The following is a 27,874-nucleotide window of genomic DNA, read 5'->3' as shown; positions in this document are numbered from 1 at the left end:
TTTCCCAAACAATGAAAATGAATGAGATGATTTTCAAAGAAGGATGTACATTTTTGCATAGAGGCCTACTATCAACAACTGTCAGTCCTCTGCATCAATCTCCTGGTATGGCTGCTAATCCAAGTTCATCATTTTATAAGTCTAATAGATGATTAGAAAAGACATCTAAAAATCCTAACTAAAACTAAAATCTCTTACCATGCTGTTAACTACTCCCTTCAGACAGTAGCACAAACTGGGTCTAACAAGGACAGAAAAACAATGCACAACTGTGTAAGAAGAAACAAAGAAACAAACAAGAATTATTCCATATGATCGGTGTCGGAATCGGTCAATTTCACTCATGGATGATTGGTATCAAAATCAGCAACGTAAATTTTTTGTATTTACAAAGTCATAAACAGTTTTTCCGTGCTCCAACTACAAAAATATTCAATTTATTGACTTGGAATCCTATATTGTGGAAATTAATTTATTACTGGCAGGTCTGTAACCAATTAATTAAACCAAGGGTGACTGTAATCATGAAAGACAAAAAATCTTTAACAATAGCACAGACTGGGTCTAACAAGGACAGAAAAACGATGCAAAATCTATTAATAAATCATGCTGGAAAAGCCATCTAAAAATCTGAACTAAAACTAAAATCTCTTACCATGCTGTTAACTACTCCCTTCAGAGAGCAGCACCAACTGGGTCTAACAAGGACAGAAAAACGCTGCACAAATATTTGAGAGTGTGTAGTTTAAGACAAAGACGCCTCACAGGTCGTCGATCCCAAACTTTTGAGCGGTGGTGTAGCTCGGTTTTTGTTATTAATCCCTTCCAAAGGGTCCGGAGCTGCAACCACCATTCCTTTTTTAGTCCATTCATTTGAAGCTTGTTGTTTTTGATTGATCAATTTACGATTTAGTCAATTTAAATGATTTTTGTGGACCCTTTTGGAGGATGAATTTCTAATAATGAAGCTAATTGAATATCTATTACAACCTGTGAATGATTATAGCAAATGTTGTGCTATAGTGTGGATTTGTGAATGGATTACTGTTTTCCGTCTGCAGAATGTGCCCATCTGCTGCTGGCCCACAATGCACCTGTGAAGGTGAAGAATGCTCAGGGATGGAGCCCCCTGGCTGAGGCCATCAGTTACGGAGACCGACAAATGAGTAAGTATCGGACTTGGTTAAACATCACCACCATGGTGAAATGACGACATGTCACTTTTTAGTTATGAGTGAACAACAGCTGTGATTGACAGATGTGAATGCCAAAAAGTATGACATGACATGGCATGTTTTTGGAATGTGGGAGGAAACCGGAGTACCCGGAGAAAACCCACACATGCACGGGGAGAACATGCAAACTCCACACAGAGATGGCCGAGGGTGGAATTGAACCCTGGTCTCCTAGCTGTGATGTCTGCGCGCTAACCACTCCTGTCCTGTCATTTATATCTTTCTATTAAAATTGAGCAAAAATGAGGATATTTCACACATAGTAGCAAATAGTGATTAATCATGATTAATTCATGTGAAAATGTGATTAATTTGACTACATTCTTTTTAAATTTACAATTGTTTTATGTATGTAAAGAGAGAAATCGAACCCAGGTCTCCTGAATGTGTGGCCAACATGCTAACCACTCGCTCACCGAGGCGACCTTTGGGTAATTAGGTTGTGGAAAACGTTATGTTACAAGAATAAAGCCCAAACATCATGGGAATAATACACAAAAAGTTGGGGGAAAATCAGATAATAAAAGTCAAAATATTAGAACAAAGGTATGAGTTACATAAAAATATTTTTAAATATTTTTAAATATTTTTTAAATATTTTTAAATACTTTTTTTACACAGTTTGTAAGTTGTATTTTTTAATTTGTCAGCTACTCTAATGTATGTGACCAAGCTGAGGTGCAGTTTTTTTCTGGAAATCGATCTAACTTGTTCGAACGTATCGGACGTGTATGAATGAAGTTAGAGCTGTACGAGCTGAGACAACATTCTACGCCAGAGGCTGGAACTTTTACAGGAATAGAAGAGTGTTTGTCTGGACCCGCCACGCTTTGTCAGCGCCACGCTGCATCCATCTACCAACAGAACGCTGGATTTCAACTCCAGCCTCTCAGACTATTCTTAGCCTATGTCATTTTACGGTAGCTCAAGTTATTTTTAACCCAATGCTCGTGGCCTCCATTTTTACCAATCTTATCCTCTCATCTTCTGGTTTGGATTCCAACGGAAAGGAAAGTGAAGCACACGACTGCTCAAAAGTTTGGGATCAATTTTTGGGGTCTTTTTCTTGGCAGTCCTGCTATGAAGTCCAGCATCCTGAAGTCGCCACTTCACTGTTGATACTGACACTGGTGTTTGACGGCTACTATTTAGTGCAGCTGCCAGGTGACCACCTGTGAGGCGTCTTTGTGTTAAACTACGCACTCTCAGATATTTGTGCAGCGTTTTTCTGTCCTTGTTAGACCCAGTTTGTGCTGCTCTCTGAAGGGAGTAGTTAACAGCATGGTAAGAGATTTTAGTTTTAGTTATGATTTTTAGATGGCTTTTCTAATCATCTCTTAGCCTTATAAAATGATGAACTTGGATTAGCAGCCATACCAGGAGATTGATGCAGAGGACTGACAGTTGTTGATAGTAGGCCTCTATGCAAAAATGTACATCCTTCTTTGAAAATCATCTCATTCATTTTCATTGTTTGGGAAATGGAAAAAAATTGCATGAAAATGTGTTTTTCTTTGGTAAACAAAGAAGTTTGCAAGTGATCCCAAACTTTTGAGCGGTAGTGTATGGTATTTGATTAATGGTTTTTGATTTTAAAACCTATCCTTAGTCATCCATCATCAGCATAGTTGTGCAGCGTTTTCCTGTCCTTGTTAGACCCAGTTTGTGCTGCTCTCTGAAGGGAGTAGTTAACAGCATGGTAAGAGATTTTAGTTTTAGTTTAGATTTTTAGATGGCTTTTCTAATCATCTATTAGCCTATTATTATTTTACTTGTTTGTGAAATGGATACAAATGTTTGTGAAATGCATGAAAATGTGTTTTTCTTTGGTAAACAAAGAAATTTGCAAGTGATCCCAAACTTTTGAGCGGTAGTGTATGTCAGGGCTCGCTCCCAAGCGGAGGCCTGGTGGTCCGCGTCGGTTCGTCATCTTGAATTTCAAGAGGATGAAACCAAACACAGCCCGGTTTCGTCATAGCAGGCTTGCTTCTCTGTCCGTCTCCGTCACACAGGCTCGTCTTCGGGGTGCTGCTGCGATGCAGGCCCATGATTACCGTCCCGTAATGACCCGTGTATCACCAGACTCTCTGGCTTCAGAAACCATTGGAATCATTTTGGTAGTTCAAAACACGGCCCGCGGGCTGTGGTTTCCACACGTCGGCTTTATCATATTATATAGCAGTTGGCTTCCTTACACATTCTTAGCAGTCTTAGTAGAGTTACTCGTTTTGGAGCGTGACAGACGCTAATTAGTGCTAATACATGACACTTGATGGATTGGACCGGAGGCTGTTTTTCAAATTTTCAAAGGCTGTTTTTTTTAGATTGCTTTTGTTTACAGCAATACACGAGTCACACCTGAACAGCCTGAGAAAAACCTATGAAAAAAACAGCTGGTTTAAAGGCAAATGGGCCGTTTTATGTTCTCTCACGCTTTGCCACAATTTACGATTAATTGATGAGTATCGATTTTCCAATGAATCAAAAATTATTTTGGTATTCAATGAATCATTTGTTGGATTTCAAAATTTAAATACCTTCTGATTTTAGCCTCTCAAATGTGAATATTTTTGAATTTCCAATTTCTTTGTCTTTTAGGCAAAACAAGTTATTGACACACGTCAGCTTTGAAAACAGAGATCGTCATTTTTGCCTCTTTTCTGATAAGCTCAGACCAAACCAAGGCCCACGGCTGTTTCATTTCTTTAAAAAGAATACAACTTCAAAAATCTGCAGTCATTTTATAAGAATTAAGTGAAAATAGAAAAAGAAAAATTTTAATATTACAAGAATAATGTTGTAATATTATAACATTAGAATAAATAATAATAATATTAATTCATACATTTTGTACCGCTTTTCCTCACAAGGGTCGCGGGGGTGCTGGAGCCTATCCCAGCTGTCTTCGGGCGAGAGGCGGGGTACACCCTGGACTGGTGGCCAGCCAATCACAGGGCACATATAGACAAACAACCATTCACACTCACATTCATACCTATGGACAATTTGGAGTCTCTAATTAACCTAGCATGTTTTTGGAATGGGGGAGGAAACCGGAGTACCCGGAGTAAAAAACCCACGCATGCACGGGGAGAAGATGCAATTGGTGGAATTGAACTCGGGTCTCCTAGCTGTGAGGCCTGCGAGCTAACCACTTGCACGCTGTGCAGCCACAAGCTAACCAGTTATCCTCAAATTAATTTCTTCCAAACTCAGTAAGCTTACCACTTCCACACGGAATGGGAGGATGTTTTTTCCCCACTCTATCATGTGGACATGCCATGGATGACTTCATGCGGTGTTAAGGTAATCTAATATAAAGTCAATGTTTCTTGCCATTACTGCCGCCTAGTGGCCAATTAACCTAGCATGTTTTTGGAATGTGGGAGGAAACCGGAGTATCCGGAGAAAACCCACGCATGCACAGGGAGAACATGCAAACTCCACACACAGATAGCCGAGGGTGGAATTGAACCCTGGTCTATAAGCTGTGAGGTCTGCGCGATAACCACTCGCCTGCCGTGCCGCCCTAATTAGGTTGCAGAAAAAGTTATATTATGTAAATAACGTCCAAATATGATGGGAGTAAAGTCATAAATATAAGAAGAAATTTTAAATAGTTGGAAAATCTAATAAAAAGCAGAAAAAGGATAAAAAATGTCTGCAATTTTTTGTCAATAAAGTCCAAATATTAAGAGAAAAAAAAATCATATTTCAACAAGAAACAAAATAAATCAAAGTTGTTTTGGGAAATTGGGTTGTGGAAAAGGTTATATAGCGTATTGTCCCGAGAATAAAGTCAAAATACGGTGGGAATTGCGAAAAGACAATTTGCAAGAAGAAAGTTGGAAAACGGAACAAAAAAAGTAGAAGCAAAAAGTCGCACATTTCTAAACAAAATCAAACATTAGAATTTTGGGAAAATTAATTTGGGCGGGGAAAAGATATATATGGTATTACGGTAATGAAGTCCTAGTATTATGGTATTCTAACAAGGGAAAAAAGTTGTGATTTTATGAGAATAAACTTGTAATATTATGAGGTAAAATAATGTCATTGAAACATTGAAAAAAACAATGACAAGATGTCATAAGGACGGAAGAGTAATATTAAAACTCAACATCATTTTAGAAGCATAAAGTATAAATATTAAAGATATTTTCATATTTTTTTAAGTCATAATATTATGCAAACCAATACAAATTAAAGGTGGAAATGTTGGAAAATTCAGCTGGGGAAAAATATATAATATCTGAATAAAGTCATAATATAATAAAATAATAAAAAACTCGAAAATTAAAAAACAAATGCTGAAATTTATGAGAATTAAAAAAGTGGTATTCTAACAAAAGAAAAAAGAATGAAATGAGTAAATTTAGGACAAAAAAAAACAGTAGAAATGGAAATGATTTTTATGCGAATAAAGTCAAAATATTCAGAGAAAAAGTGGTATTCTAACAACGTAAAAAAGTTGTCAATAAAGTCCAAATATTAAGAGAAAAAAAAGTAATGTTTCAACAAGAAACAAAATAAATCAATGTTGTTTTTTGGTTTGCGGGAAAGGTTATATAGCGTATAGTTCCGGGAATAAAGTCAAAATACAGTAGGAATTGCGAAAAGAAAATTTACAAGAAGAAAGTTGGAAAACGGAACAAAAAAAGTAGAAGCAAAAAGTCGCACATTTGTAAAAAAAAAAAAAAAATTAAAAGTTAGAATTTTTGGAAAATGAGTTTGGGCGTGGAAAAGCTATATAGTATTACGGTAATGAGGTCCAAATATAAAGAGAAAAAAAGTAATATTTCAACAAGAAACAAAATAAATCAAAGTTGTTTTTTGGTTTGCGGAAAAGGTTATATAGCGTATTGTTCCGAGAATAAAGTCAAAATACGGTGGGAATTGCGAAAAGAAAATTTGCAAGAAGAAAGTTGGAAAACGGAACAAAAAAAGTAGAAGCAAAAAGTTGCACATTTGTAAAAAAAAAACAAAAAAACAAAAAAAAATTATTAGTTTGAATTTTTGGAAAATTAGGTTGGGCGGGGAAAAGCTATATAGTATTACGGTAATGAAGTCCTAGTAAAAAAAATATATAATATGTGAATAAAGTCATAATAAAATAATAAAACATTTGAAAATTAAAAAACAAATGCTGAAATTTATGAGAATTAAAAAAGTGGTATTGTAACAAAAGAAAAAAGAATGAAATTAGTAAATTTAGGACAAAATTAAAATTATAATATGTGATTTAGGTCATAAATTTATAAGCACAAAGTGGAAATATTTGGAAAATTGAAAAAAGCAGTAGAAATGGAAACGATGCGAATAAAGTCCAAATATTCAGAGAAAAAGTGGTATTCTAACAACGTAAAAAAGTCCAAATATTAAGAGAAAAAAAGTAATATTTCATCAAAAAACAAAATAAATCAAAGTTGTTTTTTGGTTTGCGGGAAAGGTTATATAGCGTATTGTTCCGGGAATAAAGTCAAAATACGGTGGGAATTTGCGAAAAGAAAATTTACAAGAAAGTTGTGAAATTGGAAAAAGGAACAAAAAAAGTAAAAACAAAAAGTCACATTTTTGTAAACAAAATAAAAAGTTAGAATTTTTGGAAAATCAGTTTGGGCGGTATTACGGTAATGAAGTCCTAGTATTATGAGAAGAACATTTTCCAAAGATTATTTCGGAAGAATGCAACAATGAATGAATGGATTAAGCGTGGATTTTCTGGATTTTACGCAGCTATCCTGAAATAAAGCATTTCACCCCCATGAAGCAATAAAAGCATGAAAGCCGTTTAAAGCTGGTGTGTCTGGTCTTAAGATAAATATTGTCTCAGTCGTTGTCGTGTGCAACAAACATGGCGGGCATCCGGGTACCATTCCGATCAAAGCTGTATTTTTGCAGGCATTTTCAGCCTTGTCAGTTGGTTGCATCCAACCTCCCCCCCCCCCCCCCTCTCGTTCAGTTCACCTGAGCCTTCTGTCAATATTGACTGTTCTCAAGTTCCTGGACTACTGCCAGTTTACCAGTCAAACCCAAAAGGACCTTAACTGGTGATGCCATCCTAATTATCCCCACGGAAGTGTCGGAAGCGTTATGTGAGTGAATTAGCGCGGAGAGAGGTTTTTAATGTCCGCGTGGTCCGGGCTGGTTCTCCCGTATGTGCTGTCTGAGTGATCTGGCGGCAGATGGCTGCGGCGTTGTAGCGGCGAGGGGATCAGGGTGAGCCCCAGCTGGAGCTCATTAGGCGTCTGGGCCATCAAGGCGCCCTCATCCCGTCTTGTGTTTGTGTGTCTGAAATCTGTGCTCATTTTGTGATGCCCGGCGGCTCATAGGCAACATGATCAGCATGTTGGGAGCTGGTAAGGCTTATCAAAGGAAATGTCACGGGGGTCGATTGGATGGGCGTGACACGGGTGGCGCTCTCTGAATCGATTTGTTTTGTCCATTTTTGTTCCATTTTTCCTCATTTTATGGTCCTTGGAGGATTCCTTCTAATGCAGAGGTGTCCAAAGTGTGGCCCGGGGGCCATGTGCAGCTGCTGTTTTTTAAAAAATATTATGTAATGTCATTTAACAAAAAAGTAAAACTATAAAATAATTTTTAAAAAATGATGGAAGAGTAATATTAAAACTCAACATCATTTTAGAAGCATAAAATGGATATATTAAAAGATATTTTCATATTTTTTAAAGTCATAATATTATGCAAACAATACAAATTCAAGGTGAATATTTAAAAAAATATTTTAAATGTATTAATATTGAAAAAAACCTGCTGTAATTTACGAGAATTAAAAAAGTGAAAAGAATAAAATGATAAAATAAAAAAAGAAAAATGAGTAAATTTAGGACACTAGGAAAATTATAATATGTGATTAAGGTCATAAATTTATAAGCACAAAGTTGAAATATTTAGAAAATTAAAAAAAAAACAGTAGAAAAGTCAAAATATTCAGAGAAAAAGTGGTATTCTAACAAAGGAAAAAAGTTGTGATTTGATGAGAATAAACTTGTAATATTATGAGGTCAAATAATGTCATTGAAACATTGAAAAAACAATGACAAGATGTCGTAATGATGGAAGAGTAATATTAAAACTCAACATCACATTTTAGAAGCATAAAGTTGATATATTAAAGATATTTTCATATTTTTTTAAGTCATAATGTTATGCAAACCAATACAAATTAAAGGTGGAAATGTTGGAAAATTCAGCTGGGGAAAAATAGATAATATGTGAATAAAGTCACAATATAATAAAATAATAAAAAATTAGAAAATGAAAAAAAACAGCTGTAATTTATGAGAATTAAAAAAGTGGTATTCTAACATAAGAAAAATAGAATGAAATAAGTAAATTTAGGACAAAAGGAAAATTATAATATGTGATTAAGGTCATAGATTTATAAGCACAATGTTGAAATATTTGGAAAATTGAAAAAAATAGGAAATGGAAATAATTTTTTGAAAATAAAATCTAAATATTCAGAGAAAAAGTGGTATTCTAACAATGTAAAAAAGTTGTGATTTTATGAGAATAAACCTGTAATATTATGAGGTAAAATAATGTCATTGAAACATTGAAAAAACAATGATAAGATGTCATAAGGATGGAAGAGTAATATTAAAACTCAACATCATTTTAGAAGCATAAAGTTGATATATTAAAGATATTTTCATTTTTTTAAAGTCATAATATTATGCAAACCGATACAAATTAAAGGTGGAAATGTTGGAAAATTCAGCTGGGAAAAATATATAATATGTGAATAAAGTCATAATATAATAAAATAATTAAAAATTTTGAAAATAAAAAAAACTGCTGTAATTTATAAGAATTAAAAAAGTGGTATTTTAACAAAAGAAAAAAAGAATGAAATTAGTAAATTTAGGACAAAAGGAAAATTACAATATGTGATTAAGGTCATAAATTTACAAGCACAAAGTTGAAATATTTGGAAAATGTAAAAAAAAATTGAAATGGAAAGAATTTTTATGCGAATAATAAGTCAAAATATTCAGAGAAAAAGTGGTATTCTAACAACGTAAAAAAGTTGTGATTTTATGAGAATAAACTTGTTATATTATGAGGTAAAATAATGTCATTGAAACATTGAAAAAACAATGACAAGATGTCGTAATGATGGAAGAGTAATACATCATTTTAGAAGCATAAGGTTGATATATTAAATATATTTTCATATTTTTTAAGGCATAATATTATGCAAACCAATACAAATTAAAGGTGGAAATTTTGGACAATTCAGCTGGGGAAAAATATATAATATTTGAATAAAGTCATAATATAATAAAATAAAAAAACAATTAGAAAATTAAAATATAATATAATAAAATAATAATAATAATAATAATAATAAATATAATAATAATAATAAAATAATTATAATAAATTATAATAATAATATAATATAATGAATACTATATAAAATGTCATACTATAAAATAAATATATATAAATATAATATAAAACATAATAAATAATAAAAATAATTTAAATAAATATAGAACATTAAAAAACTGCTGTAATTCATATTCGTATTCTAACAAAAGAAAAAAGAATGAAATTAGTAAATTTAGGACAAAAGGAAAATTATAATATGTGATTAAGGTCATAAATTTACAAGCACAAAGTTGAAATATTTGGAAAATGTAAAGAAAAACTAGAAATGGAAAGAATTTTTATGAGAATAAAGTCAAAATATTAATAGAAATAGTGGTATTCTAACAAGGGAAAAAGTTGTGAAAAAGTTTTATGAGAATAAACTTGTAGTATTATGAGTTAAAATAATGTCATTTAAACATTGAAATATTAAAGAAAAAGTTTTAAAACGAAACTGTAATTTTTGGAAAATTATCTTAGGTAAAAAGGTCCTATAAGATCTAATAAGAAAAGATGCTGAAGCATTCGTCTCCCTGCGGCTTGTCCCCTTGGCGCCGCTCTGATGTTTTACGGCGTGACCACAGGAAATGATATCTCAGACCTGAAAGCCATTTCTTTATGCTTTTGGATTTGTGTCTCAGGATTGGGGGTTTGTGTTTGTGTGTGTGTGTGTGTGTGTGTGTGTGTGTGTGTGTGTGTGTGTGCTTTATTTACTCGTGAAATGAAACGTTTTTGTTGTCTTGTTTTTCTGCGTTGCTCAGTAACGGCGCTGCTGAGGAAATTAAAGCAACAGTCCAGGGAGAGCGTGGAGGAGAAGAGGCCAAAGTTGCTAACCGCACTGAAAGAGGTACGTAGTGCTGACTCCATTTTGTCTTTGTCTTGAGTACAATACCATCGACACAATTAGTGTAAAGCGAACAACAAAGCTGGAAGTCAATATAAACAAAACAATACAAAATGGTGCGCACTCACACACAATGTCGCTCGCTACATTCCAAAAAGAAACGCAACCGTTCAGTGTGGTTTTATGACAAGGTTAATCTCGCAACGTTTTTACTGTCAAAGTCGTCCATCAACATACACTACCGCTCAAAAGTTTGGGATCACTCTCAGATATTTGTCTTCTTGCACAGTTGTGCAGCGTTTTTCTGTCCTTGTTAGACCCAGTTTGTGCTGCTCTCTGAAGGGAGTAGTTAACAGCATGGTAAGAGATTTTAGTTTTAGTTTAGATTTTTAGATGGCTTTTCCAGCAGGATTTATGAATAGATTTTGCATCGTTTTTCTGTCCTTGTTAGACCCAGTTTGTGCTATTGCTAAGGATTTTTTTGTCTTTCATGATTACAGTCACCCCTGGTTTAATTAATTGGTTACAGACCTGCCAGTGATAAATTAATTTCCACGATATAGGATTCCAAGTCAATAAATGGAATATTTTTGGAGTTGGAGCACGGAAAATCTGTTTATGACTTTGTAAATACGAGGGATTTACAGTGCATCCGGAAAGTATTCACAGCGCTTCACTTTTTCTACATTTTGTCATGTTACAGCCTCATTCCAAACTGAATTAAATTAATCTCTTACCTCAAAATTCTACACAAAATACTCCATTATGACAATGTGAAAAAGTTTTTTTTTTACTTTTTTTGAATTTATTAAAAATAGAAAACAAAAAATCACATTTACATAAGTATTCACAGCCTTTGCCATGAAGCTGAAAATTGAGCTCAGGTGCATCTTTTTTCCACTGATCATCCTTGAGATCTTTCTACAGCTTAATTGGAGTCCACCTGCAGTAAATTCAGTTGATTGGACATGATTTGGAAATATAATAACTGTCTATATAAGGTCCCACAGTTGACTGTGCATGTCAGAGCACAAACACCAAGCATGAAGTCAAAAGAACTGTCTGTAGACCTGCGAGACAGGATTGTCTTGAGGCACAAATCTGGGGAAGGATACAGAAACATTTCTGCTGCTTTGAAGGTCCCAATGAGCACAGTGGCCTCCATTATTCGACTAGTCAGGATAGAAGGAAAAATGAATGCAGCAATATTTTCATCCAGGATATCTCTATATATTGCTGCATTCATTTTCCTTTTATCCTGACTAGTCTGCCAGTTCCTGCTGCTGAAAAACATCCCCACAGCATGATGCTGCCACCACCATGCTTCACTGTAGGGATGGTATTGGCCTGGTGATGAGCAGTGCCTGGTTTCCTCCAAACATGGCGCCTGGCATTCACACCAAAGAGTTCAATCTTTGTCTCATCAGACCAGAGAATTTTGTTTCTCATGGTCTGAGAGTCATTCAGGTGCTTTTTGGCAAATTCCAGACGGGCTGCCATGTTCCTTTTACTAAGGAGTGGCTTTCGTCTGGCCACTCTACCATACAGGCCTGATTGGTGGATTGCTGCAGAGATGGTTGTCCTTCTGGAAGGCTCTCCTCTCTCCACAGAGGAACGCTGGAGCTCTGACAGAGTGACCATCGGGGCCTTGGTCACCTCCCTGACTAAGGCCCTTCTTCCCCGATCGCTCAGTTTAGAAGGCCGGCCAGCTCTAGGAAGAGTCCTGGTGGTTCCAAACGTCTTCCATTTACCAATAATGGAGGCCACTGTGCTCATTGGGACCTTCAAAGCAGCAGAAATTTTTCTGTATCCTTCCCCAGATTTGTGCCTCAAGACAATCCTGTCTCGCAGGTCTACAGACAGTTCTTTTGACTTCATGCTTGGTGTTTGTGCTCTGACATGCACAGTCAACTGTGGGACCTTATATAGACAGTTATTATATTTCCAAATCATGTCCAATCAACTGAATTTACTGCAGGTGGACTCCAATTAAGCTGTAGAAAGATCTCAAGGATGATCAGTGGAAAAAAGATGCACCTGAGCTCAATTTTCAGCTTCATGGCAAAGGCTGTGAATACTTATGTAAATGTGATTTCTTTGTTTTCTATTTTTAATAAATTCAAAACATGTCAAAAAAACTTTTTTTCACATTGTCATAAACAATGACAAAATGTGGAAAAAGTGAAGCGCTGTGAATACTTTCCGGATGCACTGTATGTTGCCGATTTGTATACCAATCGTCCATGAGTGAAATTGACCGATTCCAACACCGATCATATGGAATAATTCTTGTTTGTTTCTTTGTTTCTTCTTGCACAGTTGTGCAGCGTTTTTCTGTCCTTGTTAGACCCAGTTTGTGCTGCTCTCTGAAGGGAGTAGTTAACAGCATGGTAAGAGATTTTAGTTTTAGTTAGGATTTTTAGATGGCTTTTCTAATCATCTATTAGCCTTATAAAATGATGAACTTGGATTAGCAGCCATACCAGGAGATTGATGCAGAGGACTGACAGTTGTTGATAGTAGGCCTCTATGCAAAAATGTACATCCTTCTTTGAAAATTATCTCATTCATTTTCATTGTTTGGGAATTGGATACAAATGTTTGTGAAGTGGAAAAATTTGGGGTTTTTTTTTGGAAAACAAAGAAATTTGCAAGTGATCCCAAACTTTTGAACGGTAGTGTACGTACAGGCAACTTCCCTGTCATGCTAATATGGCTCACACATGTACGCAAAATTTCAGTACCATCTAGTGCTTTGAGAGTGATTTACGCCTCTCATGACAATAATTAATGAAGAAATTATTTTAAAAAAATGTTTATGATAATATTGAGTATCCACGATCATGTGTAGCACAATTATCGACCAGCTAAATTTGTTATGGTGACAGGCCTGCGTATAGGACATCCGTCCTACGGTGTCCTGAATAGCACATTTACCCCCCAGCTGTCTTTATTATTATTATTATTATTATTATTATTATTATTATTTATTAATTTTTCTAATGGCCAACCATTATGCATTCCACTCCAACTGCAGCTTGGAGACTTTTACTTGGAGCTTCACTGGGACTTCCAGAGTTGGGGTGAGTCGTTCACGAAAGGCTCTATCTGTTCTGTGGTGTGTGTGTGTGGGGGGGGGGGGGGGGGGGGGGCAAGCTGTTTCAATAATAAGCATGCTTTGCAAACGCCTTTTTTTGTTCCCCAATGCTACAGTGCCTCTGCTATCCAGAATCCTGCCTTCTGATGCCTGCAAGATCTACAAGCAAGGACTCAACATCAGGCAAGTGGGATCGACTCAGGCCGGATCTTATTTCGTACTGGGCAAAAATTTCGGGACGCTTTCTCATTCTGTTTGATGCGTTTGACCGGTACAGTACATGGAATGACTTATTAGAGTGGCTCTGTGGAATACACTCTGATAGAGAAATGAAGCTAACCTTTGACCAGGATATACGACACCTTGTTCTAAGCCAGACGTGCACAAGGTGCGGCCCGCGGCACATTCTAAATAAATAGATAACTTAACAGGGAAAAAAAATGCAAAATCAGCATTGATTTTCCAAGAATAAAGTTGTATTATTAGGAGGCAAAATAGCATCATTTTAGTAGCGTTAAGTTGAAATATTAAAGAAAAATATACTCAAATAAATATGACAAATAACAAAACATTAAATTAAGTTAGATTTTTTTTAATTAGGTTGCGGAAAAAGTTATGATTTTAGGAGAATCAAGTCATAATTAAGAGAAGAAAAGTTGGAAGTTGGGGGCGGCTGTAATTTTATGAGAATAAAATATAAATTATAATAATATTTTATATTATTATTATTTATATTCTTATAAATCATGTTATTTAATATTATTATTTATATTCTTATAAATAATAATATTTATATATTAAATATAATAATAATAAAATTATTATTATTAAATAATATTATTTTTTATAAAAAAAATTTATTATAGTAGGAGAATAACGTACCGTAACACAATAAGGCAAAATAACATCATTTTAGTGGCGTAAAGCTGAAATAGTTAATTTTTTTCCCCCAGTCATAATATTATATGAAACTAACAAAACACAATCAAGTTGTTTGGGGAAAGTGATAATATTAATGGAATAAAGTCAAAATATTATTAGTGTTAATTATATGAATTTCTAATATTTTGATTTAATTTATATATATAGGAAAATATTTAATTTATTAAATATTTAGGAAATTTAGGAGGCAAAATAGCATCATTTTAGTAGCGTAAAGTTGAAATATTAAAAGAAATATTAAAGAAAAAAATACTCAAATAAATATGACAAATACCAAAACATTAAATTAAGTTGTGATTTTATTTTTATTAGGTTGCGAAAAAAAATTGATTTTAGGAGAATAAAGTCATAATTAAGATAAGAGTTGGGGAGAATATTATATTATTTATATTATTATAAATAATATTTAATAATATTATTTATATTACTATAAATAATATTATTCATATTATTTATATTATTATGAATAATATTATTTAATAATATTATTTTTATTATTCTAAATAATATTATTCAATATTATTGTTTATATTATTATATTATATTAGGAGAATACAACACATTGAGGCAAAATGTCATTTTAGTGGCGTAAAGCTGAAATAGTAATAATATATAATTATATAACATATAATTATATAACATTATATATACTATATATATATATATATATATATATAACATAATATTATATGAAACAAACAAAACGCAATCAAGTTGTTTGGGGAAAGTTATAACATTAATGGAATAAAGTCAAAATATTATTAGTGTTAATTATATGAATTTCTAATATTTTGATTTAATTTATATATTTAGGAAATATTTTATTTATTTAATATTTAAGAAATTTAGGAAGCTCATTTAAGAAGAAAAGTGAAATATTTGGAGGAAGGGCAAAGATAATAAAAATACGCCATTTCATCAATTTTCCAACTGTATCATAAAGCTGAGATGCAGTTCATGAAAAATACAGTACTCAGAACTTCTTAGCATATCTTAGAAAATATGAATATGAAAGTGAATGAAAAATATGAGTTTTTTCTGTGTGCCAAACCTCGCAAGTGTAAACGTCCAAGTAAGATGGCGCGCGTGTCTGCAGATTGGACACCACCCTGATCGACTTCACCGATATGAAGTGTCAGCGCGGCGACCTGAGCTTCATCTTCAACGGCAACGCCATCCCGTCGGAGTCTTTCGTGGTGCTGGACAACGAGCAGAAGGTCTACCAGCGGATCCACCACGAGGTTTGTGTTCATGATGACCGCCGCCGTTGGCCGGTCCATCCCATCCCATCCTGACGTTCCATTCCGTACCTCCACAGGAGTCTGAGATGGAGACGGAGGAGGAAGTGGACATCCTGATGAGCAGCGACGTGTACTCGGCCACGCTCTCCACCAAGTCCATCACCTTCTCCAGGGCGCAGAGCGGCTGGCTCTTCAGAGAAGACAAGACGGTTGGTGTCATCTCTCACAACGTCATGGCTGGAACGTTGACAAAGGGAATCTTCACGACTTCATCCCCATCCAACCCCCAATCTCCAGGAACGCGTTGGAAACTTCCTGGCAGATTTCTACTCTGTCAACGGCCTGGTGCTGGAGTCCAGGAAGAGGCGGGAGCATCTCAGCGAGGAGGACATCTTGAGGAACAAAGCCATCATGGAGAGTCTGAGCAAAGGAGGGAACCTCATAGATCAAAACTTTGAGGTGAGTCCGATCAGGGAACGAGAACAGCCTGGTTATTCCACTTCTTGGAGGTTAATAGTGAGATAGATCTACTAGAGCCATCTTTGGGCAAGAGGCGGGGTACACCCTGGACTGGTGGCCAGCCAATCACAGGGCACATATAGACAAACAACCATTCACACTCACATTCATACCTATGGACAATTTGGAGTCGCTAATTAACCTAGCACGTTTTTGGAATGTGGGAGGAAACCAGAGTGCCCGGAAAAAACCCACTCAAGCACGGGGAGAACATGCAATTGATGGAATTGAACTCGTGTCTCCGAGCTGTGAGGCCTACATGCTTACCACTTTACCAACGTGCAGCCACATATTAATATTATTCATTCATTCATTTTCTACCGTTTATCCTCACGAGGGTCGCAATAAACTTTACCTTTTTTCACAGGTTCTTAAATGCACCACTTAAAATGTCTAAAGGTTCTGCGATAAACGCTGCCATTTTTCACGGGTTCCTAAATGCACCACTTAAAATGTCGAAACGTTCTGTGATAAACGCTGACATTTTTGATGTGTTCCTAAATGCACACCTAAAATGCACCACATACAATGTTGAAAGGTTCCGTGATAAACCCTGCCATTTTTCACGTGTTCCTAAATGCACCACATAGAATGTCTAAAGGTTCTGCGATAAACGCTAACATTTTTCACGGGTTTCTAAATGCACCACTTAAAATGTCAAAACATTCTGCGATAAACGCTGACATTTTTAACGGGTTCCTAAATGCACCACATAAAATGTTGAAAGGTTCCGTGTTAAATGCTGCAGATTTTCACGGGTTCCTAAATGTACCACTTGAAATATCTAAAGGTTCCATGATAAACGCTGACATTTTTCACGGGTTCCTAAATGCACCACTTAAAATCTCAAAACATTCTGCGATAAACGCTGACATTTTTGATGTGTTCCTAAATGCACCACCTAAAATGGCTGGAGGTTCTGCGATAAACGCTACCATTTTTCACGGGTTCCTAAATGCACCACTTAAAATGTCAAAACATTCTGCGATAAATGCTGACATTTTTAACGGGTTCTTAAATGCACCACATAAAATGTTGAAAAGTTCCGTGTTAAATGCCGCAGATTTTCACAGGTTCTTAAATGCACCACCTAAAATGTCAAAACATTCTGCGATGTCATTACTCTTTTGTACGTGTTCCTCATGTTGTGAGTGACTAAGGAAGCATCATTGAAGCTCCCACTTGGTTACTGTCGTAGGAATCGAACCCGTACATAGACAGAGGACCTTCTGTAGATGATGATATGAAGAATAAAGTTTTAAAGCATTCATATCGGAACCCTTCATCGTGTAAATGACTTGCAGCAGTTGGCATCTAACATAAATGTTTTTGTTTTCCTCTCAGCCCGTAAGGAGACAATCTCTGACTCCGCCTTCCCCCAACATTGCATCCTGGGAAGAATACATCACCGCTGACCACGGAAAGTACGTGTCGATAAGCAAACAGACCATCGTTGCACAAAATGGACAATCTGACAAGGATAATCATTCTCACGTGTTCTTGGCGTGTACGTCGTCCCTCAGAGCTCCTCATCTGGGCCGGGAGTTGGTGTGCAAAGAGAGCAAGAAAAACTTCAAGGCCACCATCGCCATGAGCCAGGACTTCCCTCTCGGCATCGAGTCGTACGTCCAACACATGTCACCCTGGCTGGTCGTATGCCGTTTCGCTCTATCTGTGTTTTTTTTCTTCTCCATCAGGCTGTTGAACGTTCTGGAGGTCATCGCACCCTTCAAGCACTTTAATAAACTCAGGGAGTTTGTACAGATGAAACTCCCACCCGGTTTTCCTGTCAAACTTGGTGAGAAAACAAACACACATTCCGACTTTGCTTTTTAGTGAATAGTGGGATGAAGGAAAAATGTCATCCATGAAACATTTCACAGATAGTTTTATTTATGGTAATGATAATGGTTTAATTTCATTTGAACATGCATCAGATTACAATTGAGTGCATCCCATAATCAGTTCCCAGTTCCACATGTCCAAAAGGAGTAGGAAGAAGCAAAGCTTATTAAATCCTACCCCTCCATCTGGTACTTTTACAATCAGTAACTGTTACATTTGTTCACTTCCTGCTTTCCATAATACAGTTTAAGGGTTTTTTTTTTGTTTTTTTAATTTTTATTTTTGGGTACCATACATAATGGGTACCATAGTAACTGTCAGTAACTGTAACTGTCAATATACTATGGTACCCATTATGTCATTGTATGGTCATATCACCGCGTACTTCGGTACGTGACAAAAAAAATACAAGAAAATAAATTTAAATAAATTAATAAAATAAAAAAAAATATTCATTAATGAATGAATGAATATTATATTGAATGAATATTATAATGAAACCCTCGTGAGGAAAAAGTGGTAGAAATGAATGAATACATGTAAATAAATTAATAAAATAAAAAAATATTAATTCATGAATTAATGAATGAATGTTTTTTATTTTAATAAAATAAAAAATGATTCATGCATTTTCTTGTAATAAATTAATTTAAATAAAAAATAAATAAAAATGAATTAATAAAATTTAAATATTATTCATTCATGAATTAATGAATGAATATTTTTATTTTAATAAAATAAACAAATTATTTGTGAATTAACGAATAAATTAATATTTTATTAATTTATTTAAATTTATTTTCTTGTTTTATGTATTATTATTTATTTATTTTTCTTCTTAAATGTATTTAAATAAAAATACATTAATAAAATAAAAAGATTATTCATTCATGAATTAATGAATGAATATTTTTTTATTTTATTAATTTATTATTATATTATATATTATATTATATTATATATTAATATATTATATCATTTATTATTTATTATTTAATTTATTTTTTTATTTAATTTATTTTTTTATTTAATTTTATTTTCATTTCATTCATGAATAAATGAATGAATAATGTTTTATTTTTTGAAAGAATCCATCCAGAAGTTTCACATGGCGATCAAAACATTTCACCACGTTTTGACACCAACATTCTTCTTCTCTCCGTCCTCGGTCTTGCAGATATTCCCGTCTTTCCGACCATCACAGCCACCGTGACTTTCCAGGAGTTTCGCCACGACGAGTTTGAGGAATCCATGTTTAGCGTCCCCGGCGACTACAAGGAGGACCCCAGCCGCTTCCCTGACCTTTAACCCCTAGTCCCGCACGGCAAAAATAGGAGCCGTTCCCGGAAAGTCGACGTGAGGCAGCTTGAGCGACGGCTAGTCGGCGCCCTCTGCTGGACGATGCCGAGGATGTACTACATGCATAAAGCCTCGTTTCCAGGTAAATGAAAGCTTCGGGGAAGACAAAAGCACAGTTTTGTCTTGTGGTACCACGCCTCCGCATTTGGGGCACCAAAGGGACCGGCGCCACTGCTTGGTGGCATCACGCCTTTTAGTCACGTTTGGGAAGACAAAACACTGATCTTACTTATGTAAGATGTATGTATGTACGTATGTATACATTTACACAGTTCCTAACATGCACTCTACACACTTTTTTAAAACAAGTCACTGTACTTCCTTCTTTTTTTTTTACTTCATATTTTAAAACTTTTAACATCCCCACAGATTTTTTTTTTTTTACTTTTAAAATGTCAAAAGGTTCCTCCTTAAATGCCGTGGATTTTCATGGTTCCTGAACGCTTCACTTAAAATGTTGAAAGGTTCCCCCGTTAAATGCTGCAGATTTTAATGGGTTTCCTAAATGCACCACTTAAAATGTCTGAAGGTTCTGCGATAAACGCTACCATTTTTGACGGGTTCCTAAATGCACCACATAAAATGTTGAAAGGTTCCATATTAAATGCTGCAGATTTTCATGGGTTCTTAAATGCACCACTTAAAATGTCAAAACATTCTGCAATAAAGGCTGCCATTTTTGATGTGTTCCTAAATGCACCATCTAAAATGTTGAAAGGTTCCGCGTTAAATGCTGCAGATTTTCACAAGTTCCTAAATGCACCACCTAAAATGTCAAAACATTCTGCGATAAACTCTGCCATATTTCACAAGTTCCTAAATGCACCACCTAAAATGTGTAAAGGTTCTGTGATAAACGCTGCCGTTTTTCACATGTTCCTAAATGCGCCACATAAAATGTTGAATGGTTCCCCATTAAATGCTGCAGATTTTCATGGGGTTCCTAAATGCACCACCTGAAATGTCTCAAGGTTCTGCGATAAATGCTGCCATTTTTCACAGGTTAAATGCACCACATAAAATATTGAAAGGTTCCGCGTTAAATGCTGCAGATTTTCATAGGTTCCTAAATGCACCACCTGAAATGTCAAAACATTCTGCGATAAACGCTACCATTTTTGACGTGTTCGTAAATGCACCACCTAAAATGTCTAAAGGTTCTGTGATAAACGCTACCATTTTTAACAGGTTCCCAAATGCACCACCTAAAATGTCTAAAGGCTCTGCGATAAACGCCTGCCATTTTTCAGGGGTTCCTGAATGCACCACCTAAAATGCCTAAAGGTTTTGCGATAAATGCTGCCATTTTTCACAAGTTCCTAAATGCACCACATAAAATATTGAAAGGTTCCGCGTTAAATGCTGCAGATTTTCACGAGTTCCTAAATGCACCACCTAAAATGTCAAAACATTCTGCGATAAACGTGGACATTTTTGACGGGTTCCTAAATGCACCACCTAAAATGTCAAAACATTCTGCGATAAACGTGGACATTTTTGATGGGTTCCTAAATGCACCACCTAAATTGTCTAAAGGCTCTGCGATAAACGTTGCCATTTTTCACAGGTTCCTAAATGCACCACATGAAATGTTGAAATGTTCTGTGATAAACGCTGACATTTTTGACGGGTTCCTAAATGCACCACATGAAATGTTCAAAGGTTCTGTGATAAACGCTGACATTTTTGACGGGTTCCTAAATGCACCACATAAAATGTTCAAAGGTTCCGCGTTAAATGCTTCAGATTTTCACAGGTTTCCTAAATGCAGCACTTAAAATGTCTAAAGATTCTGTGATAAACGCTGACATTTTTTGACGGGTTCCTAAATGCACCACCTAAAATGTTGAAAGGTTACGTGTTAAATGCTGCAGATTTTCATGGGTTCCTAAATGCACCACCTGAAATATCTCAAGGCTCTGCGATAAACACTGCCATTTTTCACGAGTTCCTAAATGCACCACATAAAATGTTGAAAGGTTCCACGTTAAATGTTGCCATTTTTCACGGGTTCCTAAATGCACCACCTAAAATGTCAAAACATTCTGCGATAAATGCTACCATTTTTGACGTGTTCCTAAATGCACCACATCAAATGTTGAAAGGCTTCGCGTTAAATGCTTCAGATTTTCATGGGTTCCTAAATGCACCACCTAAAATGTCGAAGCGTTCTGCGATAAACACTGCCATTTTTGACGTGTTCCTCAATGCACCACATAAAATGTCTAAAGGCTCTGCGATAAACGCTGCCATTTTTCACGGGTTCCGAAATGCACCACCTAAAATGTTGTAAGGTTCCGCATTAAATGCTGCAGATTTCCACGGTGCCACGTTGCTAAGTTCGGATAAACCTTGTTGTTTGTGGCGTAACCTCGTGTAAACGGCAAAGCCGGGAGAGTATGTTCCAAAGTGCGATCCCGGCCAGGTCACAGGTCATTTTTTAATTGGACATTAATACAAATTAAACCAAAAAAGAGAAAAGGCTGAATTGTTTATACTAATGAAATTTTTGTTTTTTAGCCTTTTTAGAAAAATAAAAGAAATATGGAAAATTATGGAAAAAAAGTGTTGTAAGAAATGAATGACTATCACTCTTATTTTTGACAAAAACAAAAGAAAGGCTTTTGTTTCACATGCACTACATGTTTTTCTGAATGGCTTTTCCCTGCCAGTGGGGGGGGGTGTACTCATGTTTTCATTTCATGCTGTCACATGACTTGATCCAACAACATAACTGGATTGTAAACAAGGTGGAAGTTGCTATTTTTGTATATAGACCTGTGTTTTTCAAGGAAAATATATCTCATCTGGTATTTTCTCTGGTGTGCTTGATTTTTATTTCAATTCCGTAATCCCTCACCACTTTGCTCTTCCAATTTCATGGCTTCACTATATGACGTTTTTTCCAGAAAAAAAATATTCAATGAAGTAAACTACAAATATAAGTAGTATTCTACATTGTCCTCTAGGTGTCAGTAATGTTGCATTGATAAGGAAACTACTTGGTGATAATACATAAAGTTAATTTCGTAGTTAGGGCAGAGAAAATCAGTTTATGACTGTATAAATATGGCTTCAAACATTATTACTGCCATGTATACATGAAATAACAGGCTTATTGTCAATTTTATACACTTAGTGTTCCGTTGCGGAACTCATGCTACAGCCTCGAGACGGCTGCAAGCTAGCGAGTTAGCAAAGTTAGCAAGCTAGCGATTTAGGAAGCTAGTGAGTTAAAAAGCTAACCCTTTAGCCTCGATTAAATTTCTTCTTAACTCAAGAAGCCAAAAATTTGTGTAAATGGAGAACTTTTTCCCCACTCCATCATGTCAGACTTCGTGCGGTTTTAAGGTAATGTCATCAAGGTTTTGTGTCATTACTAGCATGTTAGCTAGCTAGCCTCAAATGTATTTCTTCTCAACTCCATAGATTTAGGAAGCTAGCGAGTTAGCAAGATAGCCCTTTAGCCTCGATTTAATTTCTTCTAAACTCAAGAAGCCACAAATTCGTGTAATTGGAGAACTTTTTCCCACTCCATTACGTCAGACTTCATGCAGTTTTAAGGTAATGTCATGAAAGTTTTGTATCATTACTAGCGAGTTAGCTCGCTAGCCTCACATGTATTTCTTCTCAACTCCAGAGATTTAGGAAGCTAGCGAATTAGCAAGCTAACCTCGATTTAATGTCTTCTAAACTCAAGAAGCCAAAAATTTGTGAGGTTGGATAACTTTTTCTCACTCTATCATGTCAGACTTCATGCAGTTTATGCAGTTTTAAGGTAACGTCATCAACGTTTTGTGTCATTACTAGCGAATTAGCAAGTTAGCAAGCTAGCGATTTAGGAAGCTAGCAAGTTAACAAGCTAACCCTTTAGCCTCGATTTAATTTCTTCTAAAGTCAAGAAGCCAAAAATCGTGTAATTGGAGAACTTTTCCCCACTCCATCATGTCAGACTTCATGCTGTTTTAAGGTAATGTCATCAAAGTTTTGTGTCATTACTAGCGAGTTAGCTAGCTAGCCTCAAATGTATTTCTTCACAACTCAGGAAGCTAGCGATATAGCAAGCTTACCTTTTAGCCTCGATTTAATTTCTTCTAAACTCAAGAAGCCAAAAATTCGTGTAATTGGAGAACTTTTTCTCACCTCATTACGTCAGACTTCATGCAGTTTTAAGGTTTTAAAGTTTTAAGTTTTGTGTAATTACTAGCGAGTAGGCTAGCTCGCCTCAAATGTATTTCTTCTCAACTCAAGAAGTTAAAAATTTAGCACTTCCACGCTGAATTGTAGAAAATAAAACATGATACAGAATGGTAAATATTATGTGGTTTATAATGCAAGAATGGTACAGATGAACATTTTATGACAATATTACAGTAAGATGTATAATACAATATTCTAGTCCTATGTATAAACCTGCATAATAGGGTAGAAAATGAGGATTCTAGTCGCTCATTTCCATGTCTTCCTGATAGCGATCATCTCCATTGACTTTGGACTTTTTAGGTGCGTGGTCCTCTGGTGTCTCCGCCTCCCCGGGGCCTTTCGGCGGCGGCGACGATGCTGAGTCCGAGTCGCTGCCCCTGCACTCGTCGCCGTCTTTTCCGCTGGCGTAGCCTTGCTCCTCTTCATCGTAATCGCGCGTCACCTGTAAAATTTGAAGCATTGAAGCACACACGGTGCGTTGACGGCCCATCCGTGTCGGCTAAACCGACCTTCAGGTCGCTTTTCTCGCCGTCGCCATCTCGTTCTTTTGCTTTGCTGGTCTTCTTGCCGCGGGACGAGCGTTCTCGCTCGTCTCGGATTTGCTCTCTCCTGTCTCGATCTCGCTCCTTGTCTTTCTTTTTCTCCTTCTTGTGCCTGAACACACATTCAAATTAAGGTGTCGTACTTGTGCCAAAAGGGGAGTAAAAAGGGTGACATCTCACCGTCTGGGTGACGGCGACCTGCTCAAGCGTCTCTTGGGAGACCTGGATGTGCTCCGCCTCTGCCGACTGAAACCCAACCGTAATGTCGTCGCTCATTGATTGACATGCATGATTTATGTAGCGTTTACCGATTGATGCTGCGAGACCTCCTTGCAGTGCTGTAGCTCTTGGGCGGGGTCCTGGACCTCTTCTTGGACTTGTCCTCCTTCTTCCTGTCCCGACATAAACAACATTCATCACTGCATCTCGTCACACAAGCCATTGTGTTTGATTGCCGTGGCAACCTGGATCTGCTGTCTGGTGAGTGGGACCTCCTCCTGCGTGGGCTCTTGGACCGCTTCCTGTTCCTTGAATGGGACCTCCGCCGAGACCTGCTCTTGGATCGCCTGGCAGAAAAGGTGGGTGAGACAACACTCATTAGTGCATGGGTGTCCAAAGTGTGGCCCCGGGGCCCATTTAGCAGACCACGACATATTCAAACAGAAAAATAATCTCATTTTATGAACATAGTTATTTTTTTAAGCCATAATATTATGAAAAACAAGCAAAATGACCAACAAGTAAATACTGTAATATAATTTTAGTAATATGAAAAATAAAACAACAAATAAAGTTGTAATTTCTGGGCAAAAAAATAGTTGTTGCGCAGACACTGAAAAAATATCACATTTTATGATAATAAAATCAACATTTTACGAGAAAAAAGTTACAATTTTACAAGAATAATTTTGGAACATAGAGCTGAAATATTAAAGAAAAAATGTTTTTTAATAAGTTGGGGTAAGTAATAGGTCAAAATAAATTTTAACATAATCATATTACGGGAATTAAGTTCTAATATTATGAGAAAAAAATGGAAGAAAGTAGAGCAAGTACTTCCATTATTTTTGGAGTACACAGCAGAAATATTAAAGAAAAAAATATTTTTAATAAGCTGGGAAAAGTAATAGGTCAAGGTCAATTTTAACACAATAATATTACAGGAATTAAGTTCTAATATTATGAGAAGAAAATGTAAGAAAGTAGAGCAAGTACTTCCATTCTTTTTTGGAGCATAGAGCTGAAATATAAAAAAAAAATTGAATAGGTTGGGGAAAAGTAAATTTTAACATAATAATATTATGGGAATGAACTTCTAATATTATGAGAAGAAAATGTAAGAAAGTAGAGCAAGTACTTCCATTATTTTTGGAGCACAGAGATGATTTTTTTTTTTTTATAAGTTGGGGAAAAGTAATAGGCCATGGTCAATTTTAACATAATAATAATATGAGAATGAAGTTCTAATATTATGAGAAGAAAATGTAAGAAAGTAGAGCAAGTACTTCCATTATTTTTGGAGCACACAGCTGAAATATTAAAGAAAAAAATATTTTTAATAAGTTGGGAAAAGTAATAGGACAAGGTCAATTTTAACATGATAATATTGTGGGAATGAAATTCTAATATGAGAAGAAAATGTAAGAAAATAGAGAAAGTACTTCCATTATTTTTGGCGCACAGAGCTGAAATATTAAAGAAAAAAAAATTAATAAGTAGGGGAAAGTAATAGGTCGAGGTAAATTTTGACATAACATTATGGGAATGAAGTTCTAACATGAGAAGAAAATGTAAGAAAGTAGAGCAAGTACTTCCATTATTTTTGGAGCACGCAGCAGAAATATTAAAGAAAAAAAATATTTTTAATAAGTTGGGGAAAAGTAATAGGTCAAGGTCAATTTTAACATAATTATATTGTGGGAATGACATTCTAATATTATGAGAAGAAAATTAAAGACAGTAGAGCAAGTACTATTATTTTTGGAGCACAAAGCTGAAATATTAAAGAAAAAAACATTTTAATAGGTTGGGAAAAAGTAATAGGTCAAGGTCAATTTTAATATTACAGGAATGAAGTTCTAATATTAGAAGAAAATAATAATAAACAATAAATAGGGGAAGTAATAGGTCAAGGTAAATTTTAACATAATATTATGGGAATGAAGTTCTAATTATATGAGAAGAAAATGTAAGAAAGTAGAGCAAGTACTTCCATTATTTTTGGAGCACACAGCTGAAATATTAAAGATTTTTTTTAATAAGTTGGGGAAAAGTAATAGGTCAAGGTCAATTTTAACATAATAATATGGGAATGAAATTCTAATATGAGAAGAAAATTGAAGTAAGTTGAGCATTTTCCTGTGGTGGCTGTTGTATCATCAATACAACATTAGTGACACCTAGTGACCAGTGTAGAGTACTACATCACAACCCTTTGAATGTATTTTGCTTGATTTAGCCATTTTAATGCTTAAAAATGCTTCACTTTGGCCAATAAATAAAAATAAATAAATTGCCATCTTTAGAGCAACGCGTATGAAGATGGAGATGTTTACCGATGTCTGGAGCGAGATCGGGACCGTCGGCGGTGTGATCGTGAGCGGGATGGGGAGCGTTTGCGTTTGTCATCTTTCTTATCTGCAAAGCCATCGAGAGAGAAAGTGGAGGTAAGGTTAGAAAACGCCACAGCTGACTCAGCATGTTAAAGTTGTATCAACACACTTCCTGGTTCAATTGCAGCACAAATGAGGGACTGCGCCTCTCGTACTCGTTTCATGGCCTCTTCAATTTCCTTGTTGGAGTCGCCGCTTTTCAAAGCGGGACTGAGACTCAGTCCAGCTGTTAATGGATTCAACCTGCAGGAACCAGAACCCTTAAAGCGACACGTTTCACCTCTGAAGCGTATGGAGACTTACTTCGGATCCATGGACTGCATGAGCTTCAGGAGGTCGGCAGAAAGACCCTGAAAGAAAGACCTGTGTCAGGATTCTGGCAAAGTCTGGCCTGATATTTGCTTGGTGTTTCACCTGGGGGTTCATGTTCGCTCCTGGAATTCCCATTGCAGCTATCTGCTCCAAGCTGGGAGCTCCCAGACCTCCGAACGCCGTTGCTCCCATCTGAAACGCCCGACATTGGACATAAAAGATGCGAATGCTACGCTACATGAACCAGCGGCGTCAACTCACAGAAGCCAGAGGGTTGGGTGTTGGGAGAAGTCCCGCCCCCGGCATCATTCCTGCCACAGCATTGGCCGGAGCCAGCAGCGACATGGCTTTGGATTCATCCGGAATGACTCCTGGAAGGACAAGGAGCTCACGTCAGTCCCGGGAACAAACATTGAGTCAAGCTTTATCCTGGTATGCTAGTAGCTTTAGCAGCTAGGTGAGAATAGTCACAATTCACACTGTGTTCAACACTGCCAACGTGTACTCATCACCTGTACTTCTTGTCATGAACCAAACGTAAGCAAGCACAGCCGGTTGTCCCCTGGGATGTGCTCTCAACTTTCACTTTCACGTTTTACAATTCAACAGCCATGGCCGACACAGACAAGAATGTCACCTTTTCCTGCTGCTGCCTTGCTACAGCATCAACGTCCCAAATAACAGCCCATTTCCTCCACATTACACAAGCTAAGAGAGTACCAG

At 36.0% G+C, this 27,874-nt stretch overlaps 2 protein-coding genes across 4 annotated transcripts in view; one reads left to right on the top strand and one right to left on the bottom strand.

Annotated features, from left to right (window-relative positions):
• Positions 1-21,474, top strand: part of LOC131130155 (ankyrin repeat domain-containing protein 13C-like) — a 29,380-nt gene extending 7,906 nt beyond the window's left edge. The window contains exons 3-13 of the mRNA XM_058074382.2: positions 1,062-1,166; positions 10,397-10,482; positions 13,517-13,562; positions 13,693-13,759; positions 15,615-15,759; positions 15,837-15,968; positions 16,057-16,218; positions 17,623-17,702; positions 17,802-17,900; positions 17,976-18,076; positions 19,301-21,474. Coding sequence (XP_057930365.1) covers positions 1,062-1,166; positions 10,397-10,482; positions 13,517-13,562; positions 13,693-13,759; positions 15,615-15,759; positions 15,837-15,968; positions 16,057-16,218; positions 17,623-17,702; positions 17,802-17,900; positions 17,976-18,076; positions 19,301-19,431 — 1,154 coding nt within the window. The 3' untranslated portion in view covers positions 19,432-21,474. The remainder of the gene's footprint in view (positions 1-1,061; positions 1,167-10,396; positions 10,483-13,516; positions 13,563-13,692; positions 13,760-15,614; positions 15,760-15,836; positions 15,969-16,056; positions 16,219-17,622; positions 17,703-17,801; positions 17,901-17,975; positions 18,077-19,300) is intronic.
• A 2,319-nt stretch (positions 21,475-23,793) lies between these two features.
• Positions 23,794-27,874, bottom strand: part of LOC131130156 (uncharacterized) — a 6,670-nt gene continuing 2,589 nt past the window's right edge. For 2 of the 3 annotated variants that reach the window (XM_058074383.2, XM_078790318.1), the window contains exons 3-11: positions 27,413-27,522; positions 27,254-27,343; positions 27,143-27,189; positions 26,949-27,082; positions 26,783-26,864; positions 24,536-24,793; positions 24,408-24,473; positions 24,195-24,339; positions 23,794-24,127 (exon numbers count right to left, since the gene is read on the bottom strand). In XM_058074383.2, coding sequence (XP_057930366.2) covers positions 23,924-24,127; positions 24,195-24,339; positions 24,408-24,473; positions 24,536-24,793; positions 26,783-26,864; positions 26,949-27,082; positions 27,143-27,189; positions 27,254-27,343; positions 27,413-27,522 — 1,136 coding nt within the window. In that variant the 3' untranslated portion in view covers positions 23,794-23,923. The remainder of the gene's footprint in view (positions 24,128-24,194; positions 24,340-24,407; positions 24,474-24,535; positions 24,794-26,782; positions 26,865-26,948; positions 27,083-27,142; positions 27,190-27,253; positions 27,344-27,412; positions 27,523-27,874) is intronic. The other variant, XM_058074384.2, reaches the window with a different exon arrangement.

This window comes from Doryrhamphus excisus, linkage group LG4 (assembly GCF_037039965.1).
Source record: "Doryrhamphus excisus strain RoL-2023G ecotype Guam linkage group LG4, RoL_Dexc_Guam_v1.1, whole genome shotgun sequence".
Taxonomy (NCBI): Eukaryota; Metazoa; Chordata; class Actinopteri; order Syngnathiformes; family Syngnathidae; genus Doryrhamphus; species Doryrhamphus excisus.
This window is presented reverse-complemented; position numbering and strand designations above follow the sequence as displayed.